This window comes from Erythrolamprus reginae, chromosome 2 (genome assembly GCF_031021105.1).
Source record: "Erythrolamprus reginae isolate rEryReg1 chromosome 2, rEryReg1.hap1, whole genome shotgun sequence".
Lineage (NCBI taxonomy): Eukaryota > Metazoa > Chordata > Lepidosauria > Squamata > Dipsadidae > Erythrolamprus > Erythrolamprus reginae.
Genome location: NC_091951.1, coordinates 227,781,221 through 227,803,633, shown reverse-complemented (window position 1 = coordinate 227,803,633; position 22,413 = coordinate 227,781,221). Strand labels below are relative to the sequence as shown.

The following is a 22,413-nucleotide window of genomic DNA, read 5'->3' as shown; positions in this document are numbered from 1 at the left end:
CCTTTTCTATTTTGCTTGGGCTTGTTGGAATGGTTCAAAAGAATTAGGAATAGATCTCAGAAACAAGATGGATAGATGAGTCCATTGAGTCGCTAATGTTGTCTTTTTAGAGAAGATATTTCAGTGGGGGATGACTTGAAAATACTGTCTGAGCTCATGTTGATATGTGGTCAGGTCTGTCCAGTTACGGTATACGATTGAATCGTAATTGATAAGGCAAATGGATATTTTTAGAGAGAAGAAACTAGGAGTACAGTTCTATTGATTCTGCTTGATTTATTTATTATTTATTAAATTTATATGCTGCCCAACTCACTTTACAAAGTGATCCTGGGCAATTAACCATGAAAGTGATAAATATTCAAATATTAACCACAGTAGACACAAAATTTTAAAAACCAAAGGCAAGATTGTTCGCAGCTTTTGATATTCTGATCATCAAATTTATTTGGCCTGCTGTGTAACAGTTGTTTGTTTTGTCCAGTACACAATAATACACAATGAGGGTTAGAGAGGATATAATCAGGTAGAATGTATTAAAGGGAGAATAGAGGAGAAAATAAAGGAGTGAAATATAACTGTGAGAGAATAGCAGGAAAAGATATAGGTATAGAAGAGAAGATATATGAGATACAGGAGAGACAATAGGGCAGGGGACAGTAGGCACTCTGGTGCACTTATGTACGCCCCTTACTGACCTCTTATGAACTTGGTGAGGTTAGGCCGTGCCCCATAAAAGCACTGGATGAACATATACTGGCAGTTCATTTAATAAGGAGATTCCACTCTTTTCCTGGGATTATTCAGTGTCTGTAACGGTTTCATCATTAGGCTTATGATGCCCAGTTTACATTCCCTTGACATCAGAGTCAAGTGAAGCTTCTCCACACTTGAATGTGATGGGATAGGTGAGAAATACTCAGCTGAAGTTGAATCCCGAAGGATTGTTTTGTGGACAACGTGGAATTGTCTACCTGGGACTGGCTGCAGCCTTCTGAAGGAGTAGATGCATGACTTGAACTTTCCCTATGTCTTTTTTCAGATTCACCTAATTTACTAGCTATGGCAGTGTTTCTCAACCTTGGCCACTTGAAGATATCTGGACTTCAACTCCCAGAAGTCCCCAGCCAGCGAATGCTGGCTGGGGAATTCTGGGAGTTGAAGTCCAAATATCTTCAAGTGGCCAAGGTTGGGAAACACTGAGCTAGGGTAGGACAGAGCTATGTATACAAGGCAACCCTGAATTGAGCTTCACCAGAGAGCAAGATGCTGTTACAGATTGGAAGAGGCTGCCACATAGGATTAGCAAGCATAACACACTATTTTGAAGACACACACTGGCTACCAGTATGCTATCAGGCAGAGTCCCTGGAACTTGTCATATGAAGCACTGTGTGGCTAAGCCAGAGCGCCTGATAGTGTGCCTTTCCTCATACCTTCCTGTTTATCTAGTTAAGAGCTAGAAAAGATGCATTTTTAAGATGGTTCAAAATGGCTGGATATTAGCTTGATCTGAAGAGGGTATTTTTTGCACAAGGTTGCAGCATTCCCTCCCTTTGAATAAAGGTTGCAGTGAGCCTTTTAAACCTACAAGCCAATTTGATATGTATTGACCCTGCTCTGCAGTCTGGTTTAGTATTGTTTCATGTTTTGAAGTTTAAATTTTAACAACATTTTAATATCTTTCTTGGGACTTTTTATTGAATCATCATTATTTTTTATTAAGATAGCTTCTTGCTCTTCTCCTTTATTGGTAAGAGGACTAAATTAGAGTCTATAATACCATGTTGCACTACTTGAAGCTCTTCAATTTTGCCTTAATTTTGTTAGTCACCTTGCTTACTCTTAGCTGCAGAAATACACATGTGCACACACACAAACACATGGAGTATAATATGCACATGGGATAGAAATGACCCTTAGCTTGGGAATGGAATAGAATCTCAAAATGAAAACTTGCCTCAGATTACCAAAAATTTTAAATGATGTAGATGCAAAATAATAAACAATGTTTTTATTTAGTTTGGCTCTAATACTATTTAAAGGCAAATGCAATGGCCCATTTGAAGGGTTAGGCTTAGACCCCAGATGTATTAAGCTTTAACAGAGTAGTCTACACTCCCCCAAGCTCCATGCTTAATGGGAGCCACGGTATATGATGCCACGATTGTGCTGAAACTGTAGATCTGATTCATGATTGGATAAAAAGAGAGTGGTGATCTAACTTTAAATTCCAAAGAATGTAGGATTTATATGAAGAGACATTAATCAAAAGAATTCTGATACTAATGTTTCCCTAGATTGAAATCGTCTGAAATACTAGTGGGTCTTCTTGTCTGGTACCCTAAATAAAATGTACAATGAAGGCCATCTAACTTGGTGGTCAATAACTCTTCTAGAAAGCATTGTAAGCCATAGTAGTTGAATTCCATTCTAAAAATATATGTCACATTATCCTCTCTTTCCTAGATTTATGTACTGGTGTGAAATAGGCGTTGAATCCATAATCAAGAAAGCAGGGATGGAGGGAAGTAATAAAGAAGTGATAATTGATAATGGACTTGGTTGGCCCACAAGCCTAGCCATTGATTTCTTGAGCTGGAGAATTTTCTGGTCTGATGACAAGTTTCACTCCATTGGCTCAGCCTCTTTGGATGGTAGCGATATGAAGGTATTGCCAACTATATGTACATAACGTTTATGGAAGCAGGCAAGAATTTATTTGAGTTCTTTGTTTTAAACCAGAGGTGTCAAACTCAATTTCATTGAGGGCCGTATCGGGGCTGTATTTGACCTCGGGGCGGGGTGGGAGAGGCCAGGATGGGTGTGGCCAGCTCAATGTCACTCCTGTGATGGCCCAAGCACTCTGCCAGCAAAAACAGGCTCCTGAGTTCCGTTTTCAGCTGTCATTCATTCATTCATTCATTCATTCATTCATTCATTCATTCATTCATTTATTCATTAGATTTGTATGCCGCCCCTCTCCATAGACTCGGGGCGGCTAACAACAATAATAAAACAATATGTACAAATCTAATATTTAAGTTAATTTTTTTAAAAAACCCTTATTTGAGAAACCAATCATACAAACAGACATACCATGCATAAATTTTATAAGCCTAGGGGGAGGAAATATCTCAGTTCCCCCATGCCTGACGACAGAGGTGGGTTTTAAGGAGCTTACGAAAGGCAAGGAGGGTGGAGGCAACTCTGATCTCTGGGGAGAGTTGGTTCCAGAGGGTCGGGGCCGCCACAGAGAAGGCTCTTCCCCTGGGTCCCGCCAAATGGCATTGTTTAGTCGAGGGGACCCGGAGAAGGCCAACTCTGTGGGACCTAACTGGTCGCTGGGATTCGTGCGGCAGACGGTGGTCATGGCCTCTTGCAACGGAGCCCTGTTTTCACTGGCAAAAGGTTGCAGAAGGCCGTGGCAGCCCAAACCGGAGCTTGGGAGCCTATTTTCATTGGCAGAAGCACCGAGGACTGATCCTTCACTGTTTCCAGGGTAGCCCCACAGACCAGATCTAAGTATCCTGTTGGCCACATCCGGCCCCCGGGCCTTGAATTTGACACCCCTGTTTTAAAGGAAAGTGTCAATTCTGATAATGTCATCATCTTGTTCTTTTCTGGGTAGCAGAAATAAATAAATAAATAAATAAATAATAATAATAATAATAATAATAATAATAATAATAATAATAATTTATTAAATTTGTATGCCACACTTCTTCGAAACTAGGGGAATGTGTCCAACTTCCAGATCTTTTAGTGTGTCTGAAAATAAAATCTCAGTCCCTGAGCTGTGATGCATCTCTTAACAATATTTTTTCCCTTAGATATTTCAGATGAATGAGATACATAGTCCTTTCTCAGTGAGTGTGTTTGAAGACTACATCTTTTGGTCTGACTTGCAAACAAGGATAGTACAGAAGATAGACAAAAGGACAGCCAAAAATAGAACAGTTCTCCTAAAGAGTCATGGACAACCATATGGATTAAAGGTATTGCACAAGTAGTACACATTATGGAAAGGTTGATGACTGGAACAAGTGCCTATTTTTATTTTACTTGGCCAACGGCATGTCTCTAGCTTCAAATGAATAAATGTTAAGGCAGGTTTATTTGGCCTGGATCTTCAAATATGCATGAGCCATATCCATGAGCTTCAAAAAGTATGAGCCAAGCCCCATACTTTGTCAGACTAAAGCTGCGTCAATACTGATATTGTATTGTGTTTATATTGTAACTGATAATAGAATTTTGACCAGGAATAAGTCATTTATACGAAAAGCTACTGTTGGTCATAGCGTAATTTGTTCAGAATGGGACAATTCACCATAGCCAAGTCTCTGTGGCCATCTGACCATGGCTAACGTGCCGTGGGACAATTCACCTCGGGACAATTTAACAATTCAATTTAATTATTTTAAATACATAAAAATTATTTTTTCATTCACATTTCATTTTGTCCCTCCTTCTTCTTCTTCATTCCAGCAGAAGTCCCTCACTGAGCTAAGCTAGTTTCCAATAATAATAATAATAATAATAATAATAATAATAATAATAATAATAATTTATTAGATTTGTATGCCGCCCCTTTCCGAGGACTATTGCAATAATTTCAAATTTAGGTATTTTTGCAACAATCTTGGCTTATTAAAATAAGCTTTATATGGTAGAATAAGAAACTTCATAAAATGGGGCAGAATTCCCTTGACAAATATCTGAGTTAGCAACAGAAATTTTGGACTAAATTGTAGTCGCAAGTCCGAGAACTTACCTGTAGTTCTAAAACTAACAGGATCTTTCATAAATCTTACGTTATTTCGGTCAAACTTTTCTTATTTCAGAAATTTCTCCTCTATTAATAGAACTGGTTTATTTCTTTTGCTCAATCTACCTTCATATGGGATAAATGAAAAAATAATGTTGATTGGTATTGAACATTAAGAAAACAAGGGTAACGTCAACCAGTATGCTTATAGTGACCATACACTTGATGGCAGAGAAGTGAAGGTGATAACACTGTTTAGTTTTCTTGGACTCATAAAGATGGTAGGAAAAAAGACTATGGCAATCGTGAAGAATACTAATATTTGAATGACATTGCTTGGCCTTTTTATTTTTTAATCTTTGTTATCAATGGTTTTTTTTTCCTTTGATGATATATGGCTCTGAAGATTGAATGATGAGAAAGAAGATAGTCACATTCCAGTTATAGATTTGGAGACAGATCTAACAGTCCTATCAAATGAAAGAAAACACAGACAGTCATAAAGTGGATTGACTGCTTTTTTGAAATTATCTGGCTCTTGCCATCTGATGCAAGTAGACAATGGATGAAAATAGTGCAATATACTTTATTGTACATAGTATACACAGTCTGTGTTCCTTTAGTAATTTTTGTGGAGGAACATACAAAGTGCATAATAGAGATGCCCTGAAACTCCTGGTGTAACATTTTCATACTCTTGAAATTTTGGCTTTCAGGTGATGCATGAAGTTCTGCAGGCACCAGCCCCTAACCCATGTGTAGAAGTTGGATGTTCGTATATGTGCCTCTTAAGCCCCAGCAAAAAAGGAAGCTGCCATTGCCCGCCTGAATCTGTACTATCAAGTGATGGAAAGACCTGCATTCCATTAAAGGAGTCAGCATTCATGTTATTGGATGGCCAGACAGATGTTACACAGGTATTACTTTCAATTGGATAATAAAGAGAATGGTAGCTGCAAACCAGTGAGGGGTTGCTACCGGTTGGGCCCAGTATGGCAAACCAGTAGTAGTGGTGAGAGGCTCTGCCCACCCTCCAAAATGTCATCAAAAAACACTCTGCAAATGCGCAGAAGTGTTACCCCTGCGCTCCCGTTTCTGAACTGGTAGCAGAGGTAAATAGAACCCACTACTATTGCAAAATAATTTTCCCAAATGAAATGTTCTTACAGCTGTTTAATAGGCTGGCACAGCAAAGTGGCTTCTATTTGAATTTTCCTTAGTAACAAGTACATTTATTGATTTGATTTGATTTGATTTGATTTGATTTGATTTGATTTGATTTGATTTGATTTGATTTGATTTGATTTGATTTGATTTGATTTGATTTGATTTGATTTGATTTGATTTGATTTGATTTGATTTGCCGCCCCTCTCCGAAGACTCGTGGCGGCTCACAACAATAATAAAAGAGTGTAACATTAAAACAAATCTAATATTGAAATAAAAATATATTAAAAACCCAGCAGTTAAAACCATACAACACATATATACTAAACATAAAATATAAAAGCCTGGGGGAGATGTCTTAGTTCCCCCATGCCTGGCGATATAGGTGGGTCTTGAGAAATTTGCGAAAGACAAGGAGGGTGGGGGCCATTCTAATCTCGGGGGAGTTGATTCCAGAGGGCCAGGGCCGCCACAGAGAAGGCTCTTCCCCTGGGGCCTGCCAAACGACATTGTTTGGTCAACGGGACCTGGAGAAGGCCAACTCTGTGGGATCTTATCGGCAGCTGGGATTTGTGCGGTAGAAGGCGGTTCCGGATGTATTCTGGTCCAATGCCATGTAAGGCTTTAAAGGTCATAACCAACACTTTGAATTGTGACCGGAAACTGATCGGCAGCCAGTGCAGGCCACGGAGTGTTGTAGAAATGTGGGCGAATCTGGGAAGCCCCATGATAGCTCTCGCGGCTGCATTCTGCACGATATGAAGTTTCCGAGAGAGCGTTGCAGTAATCAAACCTCGAGGTGATGAGGACATGAGCGACTGTGAGCAATGACTCCCTGTCCAAATAGGGCCGCAACTGGTGCACCAGGCGAACCTGGGCAAACACCCTCCTCGCCACAGCCAAAAGATTGTGTTCTAATGTTAGCTGTGGATCGAGGAGGACGCCCAAGTTGCTAAATTTCTCTGAGGGGGTCAATGATTCACACACACACCCCAGGGTAATGGACGGACAGATGGAATTGTCCTTGGGAGGCAGAACCCACAGGCACTCTGTCTTGTTTGGGTTGAGTTTGAGCCTGTTGACACCCATCCAACAGCCTCCAGGCACCGGCACATCACTTCCACTGCTTTGTTGACTGGACATGGGGTGGAGATGTATAACTGGGTATCATCAGCATACTGATGATACCTCACCCCATGCCTTTGGATGATCTCACCCATGTAGATATTAAATAGCAGGGGGGAGAGGACCGACCTCTGAGACACCCCACAAGGGAGTAACCTAGAGGTCATTGACTGCGGGTTAATTTTTACAAAGCACTCCTGAAAACATAACACACACCTTTCTCAAAAAAGAGTGACACTGTCAAAAGTTAGCCACTTTTGTTTTTACACCTTATTGAAATTCTGTTGGAAAGTGATACTTGACCCCTTGTAGTCAAGCGTTACAGAGATAAATGGAAGCTCTTGTATGGTATTTTTAGCATCGCACAAGGTAGCAAAAGCTGTATGGACTTCTGCTATGATCGGATTGTCTTAGAGCAAATGGCTGAATGCCCTTGTAAACTGAAATTATTATAATAATGTTGTTTCTAATATTGAACTCTAGGTCTACCTGAAAAAACTGCGTTCCACAGCTGGGCAGACTGCTCTTCCCGAGCACAGCAGTCTCCCCTTGAGTAATGTAACTCACCTGATGGCTGTATACTACTCTCTACGCAGTACTGCATTGTACTTCTCAGACTTAAATGACGACTTCATAAAGGTCCTGGCTATTAAAGATACTGGAAGAGCTTCTGTGAAGAAGATTCTGCCAGTCAAGGGCACCGTGATATCACTTGCACTGGATTGGCTAAGTGCCAACATCTATTGGATTGACAAAAAATGTTAAATACTCTGTTTATGCCTGAGGTAACTGTTACTAGGGAAAATATGCTAATAGCCAGCGCCTGATTGGTTAAGGCGCTGACAGCTTGTTTTGGGCGGGAGAAAAAATAGTATAAATACAGCCGGTTTTCCCTTGCCCAGCTGAGACGTGTTCCAGCTGATTGTCACTTGCAAAAAGAGCTTAAATAAAGAACCGTCTCGTAGCTGTGTCTCAAGACTCTTCACCTGGCGACGAGAGAAGAACGAACCTACGCCTGCTGAAATGGAATCCCTGGCCGTCGGGAGAGCGCCGGAATACTTCGACCCGGAGAAGTCTACTTGGGATGCCTACCTCGCTAAATTCGACGTTTTCCTCGAGGCTGCCGGCATGAGAGACGTGATCGACGATCGGAAAAGAGCGATTTTCCTGAATTACTGTGGAGCGGAAATGTTCGACCTCGCACAGACACTCACCGACCCGGCGCCAGCGAATTCGGTTTCCTGGGACGCTTTGAAAACGAAGCTTTCGGCTCACTTCAAGCCAACAAAGCCGGCGATCGTCTACAGGCACCAATTCTCCAGAATGGGCCAGACTGAATCCGAGAGCATCAACCAATTTGCTACGCGCTTGAGAACCGTGCTGTCAAAATGCCACTTCGAGAACCCGGAAGCACGCCTAATAGATGCTCTTATCTTCGGCATGCGGAATGCAACCGTCAGAAACAAACTCCTTACTGAGGAAGAACATTCCCTGCAACAAGTCATCAAACTCGCTCAAACAGCCGAGGTGGCTGAGTCTGCGGCAAAAGAGCTGAAACAGAACGACAAGCAAGAAGTCGTGGCCCACATCTCCTCCCCGAATCAACAGGCCGACTCTGCGAATGCAATCAAACCGTCTACAAGCTCTGAAAACGACTGCTGTTTTATCCGACAAGCTTTTCCTCGACCTTTCAAGCAATCGCAACAATCTCTTCCTTGTTCTGGCTGCCGTGGCAACCATTCCCGTCACCGTTGCCCATTCCGAGATTCAAATTGCCACCGTTGTGGTCGCCGAGGGCACATCGCTGAGGCTTGCCGAGCCTCCCTACCGGAGGAAGCTTTCTCAACTCCTCGGGCTCCACGCTTCCAAAATCAACCGCGCGAAAACAAGGGGTTCAAACCTTCTAGTCGCTACAATTACTCCAACTCTAACCGCGACTACTTAGGAGGTAACAGTGGAATTTCCATTAACAACACTGTAACTGCTAACAGATCTAAAATTAACATTTCTTTACTTTGAAATTCTCAACCTTGCCAGATGGAACTAGACACTGGCTCTAGCTATAGTATTATGCCTTGGTCTAAGGTCAAAATGTATATGCCTCATGTTAACATAACTGATTTATTGTATTCTAATGTACTTATTAAGGATTTTCAAGGGAAAATTATACCTGTTTTAAGCATGTTACCTGTTCCAATTGTACACAAAAAATTTGCAGCTACCCTACCTTTACTAGTAGTGTCAGGGCCCACCCACTCACTTTTAGGATTAGACTGGATGTCTCCCCTTGGAATAGAGATATCTGGCATTCATAAAATATCTAATACTATGGTTCCAGATTTCGTCAAGGAATTTCCTGACGTTTTTAGTCCAGCTTTAGGGTCTTATAAAGGGCCCCCAATTTCGTTCTCCATTGATCCTAGTGTTCCTCCTATCCGACTCAAACCACGTAGGGTTCCCTTGCCTTTGCTTCCTAAACTTGACGCAGAACTTGATAAGCTCATCCATCAGGGTATTTTGGTCCCTGTAGACCAAGCTCCATGGGAAACCCCAATTGTGACTCCTCTTAAGCAGGATGGCTCCCTGCGAGTCTGTGCAGACTATAAGTCCACTCTAAATAAGGCTTTAAAACATCATCCCTACCCAATACCTGTAGTGCAACATTTACTCCATTCCCTTGGGGAGGGTAACCTATTTGCAAAGATTGACCTCGCGCAAGCTTACCAGCAGCTTCCCGTAGACGAGCCTACCTCTTTAGCCCAGACTATTGTTACCCATAGGGGAGCTTTCAGATGCACCCGCTTACAGTTCGGGGTCAGTGTGGCACCAGGAATTTTTCAGAGTTTTATGGAGCGCTTATTGATAGGAATTAAGGGAACCTTGCCTTATTTTGATGATATTCTTATTTCGGGAAGGGATCAAGCCCAGCTAAACTCAAGAATACGGGAGGTGTTAACTAGGCTTAGAGACAAGGGGCTTAAGGTTAAACCTGGAAAATGTGTTTGGGGTACAAAGTGTGTCCAATTTTTGGGATATAATATAGATGGCGAAGGAATCCATCCTACATGCGATAAAGTCAAGGCAATACAAGAGGCCCCAGAGCCTAAAAATAAGACAGAACTGCAGGCTTTCTTAGGCCTCCTTAACTTCTACTCTGTTTTTTTAAAGCAGAAGGCCACAGCGGCAGAACCACTACACCGTCTATTGCAGAAAGAAGTCCCATGGAGTTGGGGGAACAGTGAGAGTAAAGCCTTTTCTCAAATAAAAAACCTTTTAACATCCAAAAGTGTAGTGGTACAATACAGTACTTCACTTCCCCTACGCCTCACCTGTGACGCTTCACCTTATGGAGTGGGTAGTGTTTTGGCTCATGTGCTGCCTAACGGCACTGAGGCCCCTATAGCATTTTTCTCTAAAACACTGTCAAGCGCAGAACGGAACTATAGTCAACTTGACAGGGAAGCTCTGGCATTGGTAGCAGGTGTTAAAAAGTTCCATCATTATATTTTTGGTAGACATTTTGAATTGATTACAGATCATAAACCGTTATTAGGACTCCTAGCCCCAGACAAACCAACTCCACCATTCATGTCCCCACGATTGATAAGATGGGCCATTTTTTATCTGCCTATGATTATACCTTAACTCACAGGGGAGGGACTAGTATTAACCATGCGGATGGCCTTAGCAGATGTCCTCTTTCTGAGTTAGTACAAGACCCTGCCCCCTCTGCGGACGTATTGCTCATTGAGTTAGAGGATAAACCCCTGACTACTGCCACGGAGGTGGCAGAACATACCAAACAAGACCCTATTCTTATGAAAGTAGTAAATTGTGTGCTACGGGGGTGGGATGCCGACTGTAATGGGCCAGATATTGTGGAATTCAAAAACAAAAGGTTGGAATTATCAATTGTTAAAGGTTGTTTATTATGGGGTGACCGGGTCATCATTCCCAAAACTTTAAGACAAAAAGTGTTAAAAATGCTGCATGTAGGACATCCTGGTATTGTAAGGATGAAGGGCTTGGCAAGGGGCCATTTTTGGTGGCCAGGACTTGATTCTGAAATTGAGAGATGGGTGGCAAGGTGTGACCCCTGTCAGGAGTCTAGGCCAAGACTCCCTAAAACCACTCCAATGGATTGGGACCAACCAAAAGGGCCTTGGTCCCGAATTCACATAGATTTTGCTGGCCCCATTCAAACTAAGTATTTCCTAGTAGTGGTTGATGCATTGTCTAAATGGGTTGAGATTATTGTCCTGCCAAACATTACAACATGTGCTACCATAAGAGCTCTACGCCATTTGTTTGCCACACATGGCTGCCCAGATGTAATAGTTTCTGACAATGGGCCCCAGCTGACTTCCAGGCAATTTGAAATGTTCCTGGACCAATTAGGAATCAGGCATGCGCTCATATCTCCTTTTTCCCTGTGGGCTAATGGATTGGCTGAGAGGTATGTGCGTGTTGCCAAGGAGGCTTTAAGAAGGGCTGGCCCAGGGGAAGTGCAAGAGCACTTAGATGAATTCCTATTGGCTCAACATATAACCCCAAATGCCACAAGCCGTAGAAGCCCTGCTGAAATTCTTATGGGCAGGAAACTCAGGTCTACTTTAGATAGATTGCACCCCATGTTCTGTACAACTAATGTTATGCCTGTTGATTCTGAGAGACACATGTTTATTGGGCAGTGTGTATTTGCTAAGAATTTTGACAAAGGCCTTAATTGGCTCAAAGGGACTGTACTGCAACAAAAAGCTCCAAAAACTTTTGAAATATTGTTACACGATGGCCGAGTTTGGACTAGGCACATCGACCATCTGCGTAAATGCCCTGAATCCGAACTGGATAGGACTGCAGAAATTCCAACAGGAAACAACGCAACACCAGCCGAAATCGAATTGGAAATGGACTCACCACTTCGTTGCAGCTCGCCCAGCCCATCGACCTTCCCTACGACAGCCGAGAACGATGTGGTGCCCACTTGTTCTGTTCCAGAGACTGGAGCTCAGCTAGGCCCGCTGGAGGTCCCAGAAGGAACCAACGATCCGACATCCTTCCCCGCCAACAGCGGAGATCCAAATGAACTGCGCAGGTCAGCCAGGACAATACAAAGACCGCAGCGATTGGCTGACTATGTCACATGGCTCTCTGTGTAATTGTATGTTTTTTTTATCTGAAAAGGGAGGGGTGTTAAATACTCTGTTTATGCCTGAGGTAACTGTTACTAGGGAAAATATGCTAATAGCCAGCGCCTGATTGGTTAAGGCGCTGACAGCTTGTTTTGGGCGGGAGAAAAAATAGTATAAATACAGCCGGTTTTCCCTTGCCCAGCTGAGACGTGTTTCAGCTGATTGTCACTTGCAAAAAGAGCTTAAATAAAGAACCGTCTCATAGCTGTGTCTCAAGACTCTTCAATAAATATGCATCTGTCCAAGTGGCAGCCTCAGAAGGCAAATATAGGCACGTGGTACTTAGCGATGGTCTTTACAACCCAACCACAGTGGTGGTCCATCCCCCAACTGCATCCATGTGCATTGTGGATTTAGGTGGTGAACACGGCCTACCCGATCCCACGATAGAATGTGCTGCTATGGATGGGAGTAGGCGGAGAATAATCTGGAGGAGATCCCTGATCCCTGTGGGTTTAACAATAGTGGATGCTGGCACTTGGCTCTATTGGGCTGACCAAGGTAAGCAGTCTAATGTGTGGATCAAATTCTCTGGGTTCAGCTCGTTTCCCTAGCACATGAAACAAAACTGGCCATACTCCTAGACTAGTACATGTTCTTCTTTTTTAATAGTACTTTTATTAAGAATTGTAATCACAATAACAAAAACTAATACAAACAACAAAAAACCTTAACGAATAATAAAAGGTGCAAAAAAGAAAGGGAGAAATGGAAAAAAATAAGAGAGTTAGAAAACAAATATAAAAATGACTTCCCGCATTCTATACAATTTAAGTAACTTTTATCCCCTTCTCTTAAAATGCAACCAATGATGCCTTCTGGCCATATCCAATATCTTATCTGTAATCAAATCCATTCGAAATCTCATAATTTCTGTCCTGTTTCAAGAAAAGTTCATAAAGGATGATGATGATGATGATGATGATGATGATGATTAATATTATTATTATTTATATTAATATTATTATTTATATTATTATTATTATATTACTATTACTATTATTAATTGGATTTATATCCTGCCCCTCTCCAGTGATATCAAAGATAACATATCTATTTCATTTTGATCAAACGTCTTGTGCAATTCCTTCTTCCTATTGTATTACTTTGCTGACTAGGCTCTTTTTCCTATAGCCAAAGGTTCCGTGGAAAGCATTCGTCTAGATGGCTCCGGGCACAGAATCATTGAGGGAGGAATACATGGCCTTATGCTCTTCGCAATAGGGGATGGAATGATGTTCTGGACAACAGCAACACGCAGTCGTAAGCAAGCTTAAGCTAACGCAAACCCTATAGGACAGTGATTGCAAACTTATGGCACGGGTGCCACAGGTGGCACGTGGAGCCATATCTGCTGGCACGCGAGCCCTTGCCCTAGCTCAGCTCCAACGTGCATGTGGTTGTCAGCGAACTGATTTTTGGCTCACACAGAGGCTCTGGGAGGGTGTTTTTAGCTTCCAGAGAGCCTCCAAGGGGATGGGGGAGAGCATTTTTACCCTCCCCCAGCTCCAGGGAAGCCTGCAGAGGACGAAACACCAGCCTACTGGGCCCACCAGAAGTTTGGAAACAGGCCATTTCCGGCCTCCAGAGGCCCTCGGCGGAGGGAGCTGTTTTGACCTCCCCAAGCATTGAATTATGGGTGTGGGCACTCACGTGTATGCAATAGCGCGCGCGCACAGTCTTAAGGCACCTGGGGGAAAAAAGGTTTGCCATCACTGCTATAGGAATTCCCAAGGAAGGGGGAAGCACTCTGTCACCGATAGCAGTAGCACTTAACGCTTTATGGTGCTTTACAGCCCTCTCTAAGCGGTTTGAAGAGACGAGTATATTGCCCCCAACAATCTGAGTCCTCATTTTACTCACCTTGGAAGGATGGAAAGGCTGAATCAACTTTGAGCCTACTGAGATTCGAACTGCCAAATTGCAGTCAGCCGGGGTCAGGAGAAACAGCTTGCAGTACTACACTCTAACCACAGCGCCACCATAGCTCAATCCTAATGTATTAAGCAGTTTGTCACTTGGGACATTTACTTGAGTCAGAACAATGACATGTCACAGAATCAAGGGAAACAGATATCAGGTTTTTATGTCAAGACTTACACAATGAATATTTTGTGAGTTCAGATTCAAAACCTGCCTCCAGCCATATTAATACAATACAGTGACACCTCGTCTTACGAACCCCTCGTCATACGAACTTTTTGAGATACAAACCTGGAGTTTAAGATTTTTTCGCCTCTTCTTCCCAACTATTTTCACCTTATGAACCCGCTGCTGCCGCTGGGATACCCCACCTCTGGACTTCTGTTGCCAGCTGAAGAGCCTGTTTTCGCAATGGTGGGATTCCCTTGAGGCTCCCCTCCATGGGAAACCCCACCTCTGGATTTTGCGATGCTGCAGGGAAATCCCAGCAGGGGAATCCCACCAGTGCGAAAACGGGCACTTTGGCTGGCAACGGAAGTCTGGAGGTGGGGTATATATTATTGGCAAGTGTTCATTTAATGTTCAGTGTTTAGTCTAGTTATTAGCCTGTTATAATGTAATGTGATAAAGATAGTCCTCAACTTACAACAGTAAGTTGTAAGTTAGTTTAGTGACCACTCAAAGTTACGATGACATTTAAAAACTTGACTTGTGACAGTTTTTCACACTTGTTGCAACATCCTCGTGGGTCACATGATTAAAATTCAGATCCTCCTTGCCAACTGACTTATATTTATGATGGTTGCAGTGCCCCAGAGTCATGTGATCAGATGTTGTGACCTCCTGACAAGCAAAGTCAGTGGGGAAGCGGGGAAGTTAATAACTGCTTTACTACCTTAACAACTGCAGTGATTCACTTAACAACTGTGGCAAGAAAGGTCATAAAATGCGGCAACAATCACTTAAAAATGGTCTCTCCTATTCACAGAAATTTTGGGTTCAATTGTGGTAATAAGTTGAGAACTACTGGTATTGTATCCCAATAGAAATTAATAGGTTCTAGCCAGTGGCAAAATTGATAATATTTGATAATAATCAAGTGTTATGTGGTATTTTGTAAATTGATAGCAATCCTCTGTGTAGCAGCAAAATGTTTTCTCAAATCTGATTACATTTTTTCCTAACAGGTGCAATAAAGGTGTGGTATAATCCACTGGAAATAGTAGAAAACTGGTGGTTTCAAACAAAACAGAAACTTGTGGATATAAAGATCTACAGCAAACTATATCAACAAGGTAAAGTTCATTATAACTTTGAGAAGTCATAGGGCAGGGGGGTCAAACTCAAGGCCTGTGGGCCAGATCCAACCCACAAGGCAGTGGAAGTGATGTGCCAGTGCCTGGAGGCTGTTGGGGCCTGGATGGGTGTCAACAGACTCAAACTCAACCTGGATAAGATGGAGTGGCTGCGGGTTTTGCCTCCCAAGGACAATTCCGTCCATAACCCTGGGGGGGGGATTATTGACCCCCTCAGAGAGAGTTCGCAACTTGGGCGTCCTCCTCGATCCACAGCTCACATTAGAGAAACATCTTTTAGCTGTGGCGAGGGGGAGGGTTGCCCAGGTTCGCCTGGTGCACCAGTTGCGGCCCTATTTGGACCGGGAGTCACTGCTCACAGTCACTCATGCCCTCATCACCTCGAGACTCGACTACTGTAACGCTCTCTACATGGGGCTACCTTTGAAGAGTATTCGGAAACTTCAGATCATGCAGAATGCGGCCACAAGAGCTATCGTGGGGCTTCCCAGATTCGCCCACATTTCTACAACACTCCGTGGCCTGTACTGGCTGCCGATCAGTTTCCGGTCACAATTCAAAGTGTTGGTCATCAACTATAAAGCCCTTCATGGCACCAGACCAGGGTATCTACGAGACCGCCTTCTGCCGCACGAATCCCAGTGACCGGTTAGGTCCCACAGAGTTGGCCTCCTCCGGGTCCTGTCAACTAAACAATGTTGTTTGGCGGGCCCCAGAGGAAGAGCCTTCTCTGTGGCGGCTCCGACCCTCTGGAATCAGCTCCCTCCAGAGATTAGAACTGCCCCCACCCTCCTTGCCTTTCGTAAACTCCTTAAAACCCACCTCTGTCGTCAGGCGTGGAGGAACTGAAACATCTCCCCCTGCCTATATAGTTTTTTATGTATGATACGACTGTATGTATGTTTTTTATATATTGGGGTTTATTGCTTTTTAGCCTTTTTAAATGTATTATTGTTATTTTAGATTCTAACTATTAGATTTGTTATTATATATTGTTTTTATCATTGCTGTAAGCCGCCCCGAGTTTACGGAGAGGGGCGGCATACAAATCTAATAAATAATAATAATAATAATAATAATAATAATAATAATAATAATAATAATACTTAGATGTGGACCATGGGGCTGCCCTGAAAACAGCAAAGGACTGGCCCACGGTGCTTCTGGCAGCGAAAACGGGCTCCCGAGTTCTGTTTTCAACTGCCATGGTCTCCTGCAATGTTCCGCCAGTGAATGGCAATGCGGCCCTTCCAAGCTCCATTTTTACCGACAGAGCATTGCAGGAGGCTGGCAGTCAAAAACCTCAGGAGTCTGTTTGCACTGACAGAGCACTTGGGACATCAGAGGCGCCCCGACACGAGTGATGTCAAGCTGGCCATGCCTGCCCTAGCCACGCCCACCCTGGCTCCCCCGAGGTCAAACATAACCCTGATGCAACCTTAATGAAATTAAGTTTGATACCGCTATCATTGTGGGATACTTGGACTACATTGCCCAATACCATTCTTTGGTACCTTTTTGGGAAAGTAAAAGTTTTAAGTTTTAGACCTACCAAAAGTGGGATGTTCTCTAAGCATCAATCCTGAACAAGGATGTAACCGCCATTGTTTGGATTGAGAGCCTCTCTCTCCCCTAGGCATATAGGCTAAGTGAGACCCTCCTGGAAAACATACCGTCTGGAAAAAGATTGACTATTTCATATATTGACTTATTCTAGGTGTTGAAATTGGTGAGGTGGTGTCAGAATATCTCCCCATGCCAACAGCATGCCAGCCAGATTGCCAAGTAGTTGCTTCCTTGTTGTTATTGTTAGTTGCAAAGTCATGTCCAACCCACCGCAACCCTCCAGGCCTTCCTGTCCTCTACCATCCCCCCCACAGAGGCCATTGAAGCTCCTGCTATCTATGTTAGCATTCCAATTAACATCTGAACAATAAATCAGAGTCGAAACCTTGGCCTCCTTCTGTTCTGCCTGACTGGCTCAGGCAATGCGTAATAGTCCAAGGAAAAGAAATCAAACACACACGTACTCTGCTAATCAGCAAACTTGTATTAAATAAACAAAAAAGGGTTACTCAAAACAGTTCTTAGTGTCCAAAAGCAATGATAGTGCAAGGCTTACTTCAGCCGCATACAAAACACAGGAAAAAACAAACAAAGACAACCTGGAATGAGCAAAGACGTTTCAGGAGTCCTTTTGAATCTTTGAAGCAAACAGCAAGTCCCAGAGTTTTCACCTCCCATTTGTCTGAAAAAGCTGGGTTGAAAACTCCACATGGCACGGAACTGAAACTTCAGAGCAAGACCCACAAAATAATACAGATAAACAGCCACAGTTTGCCTTGGGCCGTTGTTTCCTTTTATACCTTTAGCCCTCATTAAGGGAACCATACCCAACCCTCAGTATAAGAACCACACCCAGCCCAGGTGCTCCTATAATGACTTGTAATACTCCTTAAAGCGATCCCTTCTTTGCATAGCTCTTTGGCTATGCAGATCAATATATTGATCTGCAGAAGAATCCAGAGATGAAAGACTGTCTGAGGGACTGTATGTCAAATCTCCTGGGCTGTCTGCTGAATCCTGCGTCCCAGTGGCCTCGTCCTCCTGGCTGTCTGCCACGTCTTCCTGGCTGTCTGCCACATCTTCCTGGCTGTCTGCCACATCTTCCTGGCTGTCTGCCACATCTTCCTGGCTGTCTGCCACATCTTCCTGGCTGTCAGTCAGGCTTTCACATTCACTTTGTGCCACGTCTCTCCCATCTGGAACACCTTCCAAGTTCCAATTTATTACCAGAGCCATGTTGTTTACGAACTTTAGTCAACCCGATACTAACTTTTCCTACAGTCCTCCACCCAGGTTGAGGTTCATCCCTTGTCTCCACACCCACAAGTTCATTACGTGGACCACTCCGGGTCTCTCCATGTCTACAATCCTCTCCTGTACTTCCGGCTGGTGCTGGACAAAAGATGACCTTGAATCTCTGGAAAGAATTTTGTTGTGGCCAGTATTTTTTCCTCTCATGCAACTGCCCCTCCCCAGTTCCCACACTAGTATTCTACTTGTGGCAGGCCAAAGTCTCCAGCTCAAAATGATAGCTTCGGCCTGACAGACTGCTTCAGTGAGTCCATCCAGCCAGTTCATTCTCTGTAATTCCCATTCTTCTTTTGCCCTCAAGCTTTCTCAGCATTAGGCTCTTCTCCAGTGAGTCCTTTCTTCTCATTAGGTAGCCAGAATATTTGAGTTTCATCTTCAGGACCTGGCCTTCTAAAGAGCAGCCAGGATTGATCTCCTCCAAGGCTGACCGGTTTGATCGCCTTGCAATCTAAGGCAGTGTTTCCCAACCTTGGCAACTTGAAGATATCTGGACTTCAACTCCCAGATTTCCCCAGCCAGCGAATTATGGGAGTTGAAGTCCAGATATCTTCAAGTTGCCAAGGTTGGGAAACACTGATCTAAGGGACTCACAAGAGTCCCTTCCTTGCTTTATCATGTTCTGCAGCGGGAAACAGAACTGAAGCAATTATTTTCTGTCTTGTGGTTTCCAGGGAGGAATGGTTGTTCGGAAAAGCACGGGGGATGCAGTCAGATCTGTTTACCAAATCCGCATGGACGAAGCTGCTGGTGCACCACCGGGTACATTTTAGAACGCAGTACTCTGTGCATCAAAGCCGTGAAATGCTCGGAGCCTTTTCATGCCTGCTTGGACCACACCAAATGCATTGTAAAAGAGCAAGTCTGTGATGGGAATCTTGATTGCCAAGATGGATATGATGAGATGAATTGTGAGTATGAAAACCTGTATTGAAACAATCAGAGAGATGAATGCTCCAGAAACAGCTCATTAATACCTGAAGGATGGATATGTTGTTGAAATGGATTTTTGTTAAATGTTAAAAATCAATTGTTTATTTAACACAAATGCTTTTTATAAACTTCTGAATGTTGGATAGGCTGATTGCATTTACTGAAATAAGGTGCTTTCCCTAGTACTGTACAAACAAATGCATATCAGCACTCCTCGGCTCTCCATGCATAATTTAAGCAGCTTTATGTATATCCACATTAACGTTTTTGAAATCATAGTGACTTGAAATCATCATAATCATTTTGAAATCACAAGACTTCTTTTCTTGTTTTTTTTAAAAAAAGGTTTAAGTTATCTAAAATTTAGATTCTAAATAATCAGAGTGTTAATAATTTATACAATAGTTCTATAATGTAGCACCTGCCTTTTACGACAATGTAATGAAACAGTAATTTAAAAGTAAAAGCAGGAGAAGGATATTCACATTAGGAGGGTGCACTTACTACGAGATGGGGTTTGAAAATAAATGGCTATTTCATAAAATAGCCTGCTTTAATTCAGTGACCATTTCAAAGTAAAATCCACACCTTCTATGACTACCAGCTTGGGGAAACAACAAATGGCTGTAGTTTTCACGTAACAATAGTTACTCAGAAATTAATAGGGGATTAGCGCATCAGATTTTTAAACCTCCCATCAAATTTCCCGGTTCAAGTTGTTTTGTTTTGTTTTTGTATCAAATGTCTAAAATAGTACATTAGTCAAATCTAAACATACTGTGTGACATGTTTAAATTACATAGTCATTTTTGTTCCTCTCCCTGGAAATTGTAGCCATATAAACAAGGGATTAACATCTCTCAACAGTCAGTATCATATTTAAAAATGCAGTTCTCTGCAATTTTTTCAGAAAGGTAGAGTGATGCCAATATAATATGAAAAAAGGGATCAAATCAAAATCAGATCTTTTTTTTTCACCATCCTGGACCAGCACAAATAATTAAACATTAAAATAAAACAAAACAGAACCAAACAGAACAAGGCATAGAAATAGATTGCAGTTGATGGTAAAAAAAAATAAATCAGTGAGTCACATTGGATGGCTTAGAAGTCAAATTAATTAAATTAAATTAAAATCAATAGGTGGTCAAGGTCTGCCTAATTTTACAGACAGTATAACAAAATTTAGCTACCTTCAATCATATTAATCCAACCATAACAGTTTTACATAAAAATGATCAGAGTTTCCAGGATATTTAGTCAGGTAAGGTGTTATGAGTCTGAATCTCTATAGAAGGGACAATAAAAGGAATGAAGGAAAATAAACTTCAGTGAAAGGTGATCACATCTGAACTGGGGAAGTCAGTTTGTCAAACTAGTTGAAATGCAAGCATTGCCTATTTTTAAAGGTTATATGTATGCCACCATACACCTTTATTTATCAGACAATGAAAGTGTGATGGCTTAGCTTTTAGTTTTTTTAACTTTAGGAGCCTCCTGACCCCCGAACTAAATTTAGGCAGCTCATAATCTAAAAATAATAAAAACACAATACAGAAGGAAACAAGATGGAATTCAGTTGCTCGATATAAAAAATATATACATTAAAAACACATCCAACAAGGGGTTCCACCACTTTAACCAAATGCCTTGGAGAAGAACCGGTGGGTCTTCAGCACTTTAGAGAACATCAAACATGGAAGGAGTCCACAGGTTTCAGGTGAGATCTTGTTCCAGAGGGACAAGTAGACACATTCCCTGGGTACCAGTAGGTGGCACTGTTTAATTGAAAGAACCCTGAACGTGCTGCCTTAGCTGGTATGTACCATCTAAACCAGTGTTTCCCAACCGTGTCAACTTGAAGATATCTGGACTTCAACTCCCAGAATTCCACAGCCAGCATTTGCTGGCTGGGGAATTCTGGGAGTTGAAGTCCAGATATATTTAAATTGCCAAGGTTGGGAAACACTGGATCTAAGCAACAGAATAGGACAGTTTTTCCACTAACCTGGACCTGTCCCTATGCCCTACACCTAACGTTTGAGTAGGCATTATAGGGGTTTTGGGGGGAGGAAACCCAGCTAACTCTTTCTGTTAAGAACCTTTGGCCAGCTGCAAAACATTCAACCTTGATTCTGCTGTACTCAGAAGTGATGTATGTAAATGATATTCTCTACTGACAGGTCACTACATTGTCAATAAACTCCAGGCAATAACTCCATCCTGGACAACACAGCTGCCAACAAAACCCTTCCATGAAAAGAAAACTCTGGCACCCATCAAAATCCACACAAAGAAACCTGTCACTAAAAAGGCTCATGTGCAACCACAGACAAAACACAAGAGTACTACTGTTACTGTCTCTAAAAGTGCAACAACAACTACTACTACGCAGATCCGTACTTCAAGAAGAAGGCAAAAACCTACACGACCTGCAGCAGGGATATGGCATCACCCCTTTCTGGTGCAGGGGGTCAAACAAAATGGCTTGGGGTCACATGCTTGTAACAGTGACACCTGCAACATGAGAGGAGACTGTACTGTGGAAAACCATAGAATAAGGTGCAGTTGCATGTTGGGATATAGTGGTGACTACTGCGAAAAAGAGAAACCAAGGTCTATGGCTGGTTCCGTTGTTTTGAGTGTCATTACTGTCTTACTACTTGTTATGGGAGCTGCAGGGATCTTTATCTACTTTCGGAGGCAAAGATCACGTCTAAGGTAACTTTGGTTATCCTCTTTCCTTCTTTCAAATTAACCCATGTTCAGTGGGGAAAATAGGCAGGTGCAATACATTTCTCTGCTTCCAGATCTATCTTGGAATTAATGTCTGTTTTTCTGTATTTCCCCTTTAAAGGACTAACATTTTGGGATTAACGACAATTGGTGTTTGACGTTAGAGTGTAATTCTACTAACCGTAACTTCATCACTCTCTTTTTATTTTTATTTATTTATTTTATTTATTTTGTCAAACAATTATAAGGTGGTAATTTGTACAAATAAAACATTAGATAAGTAATGATAAAAAAGTAACAAAAGAAGACAATAGGACAGGGACGGTAGGCACAGTGGTGCGCTTATGCACGCCCCTTACAGACCTCTTAGAAAGGG

General features: G+C 42.4%; 1 protein-coding gene across 3 annotated transcripts in view; it reads left to right on the top strand.

Annotated features, from left to right (window-relative positions):
* The window catches only part of LOC139162115 (LDL receptor repeat-containing protein egg-1-like), a 44,631-nt gene that overhangs the window by 14,065 nt on the left and 8,153 nt on the right, over positions 1-22,413 (top strand). For 2 of the 3 annotated variants that reach the window (XM_070742153.1, XM_070742154.1), the window contains 7 exons: positions 2,470-2,671; positions 3,834-3,998; positions 5,488-5,688; positions 13,390-13,518; positions 15,366-15,473; positions 19,043-19,279; positions 21,485-22,022. In XM_070742153.1, coding sequence (XP_070598254.1) covers positions 13,464-13,518; positions 15,366-15,473; positions 19,043-19,279; positions 21,485-22,022 — 938 coding nt within the window. In that variant the 5' untranslated portion in view covers positions 2,470-2,671; positions 3,834-3,998; positions 5,488-5,688; positions 13,390-13,463. Of the gene's footprint in view, positions 1-2,469; positions 2,672-3,833; positions 3,999-5,487; positions 5,689-12,462; positions 12,757-13,389; positions 13,519-15,365; positions 15,474-19,042; positions 19,280-21,484; positions 22,023-22,413 lie in introns of those variants that run through there. The other variant, XM_070742155.1, reaches the window with a different exon arrangement.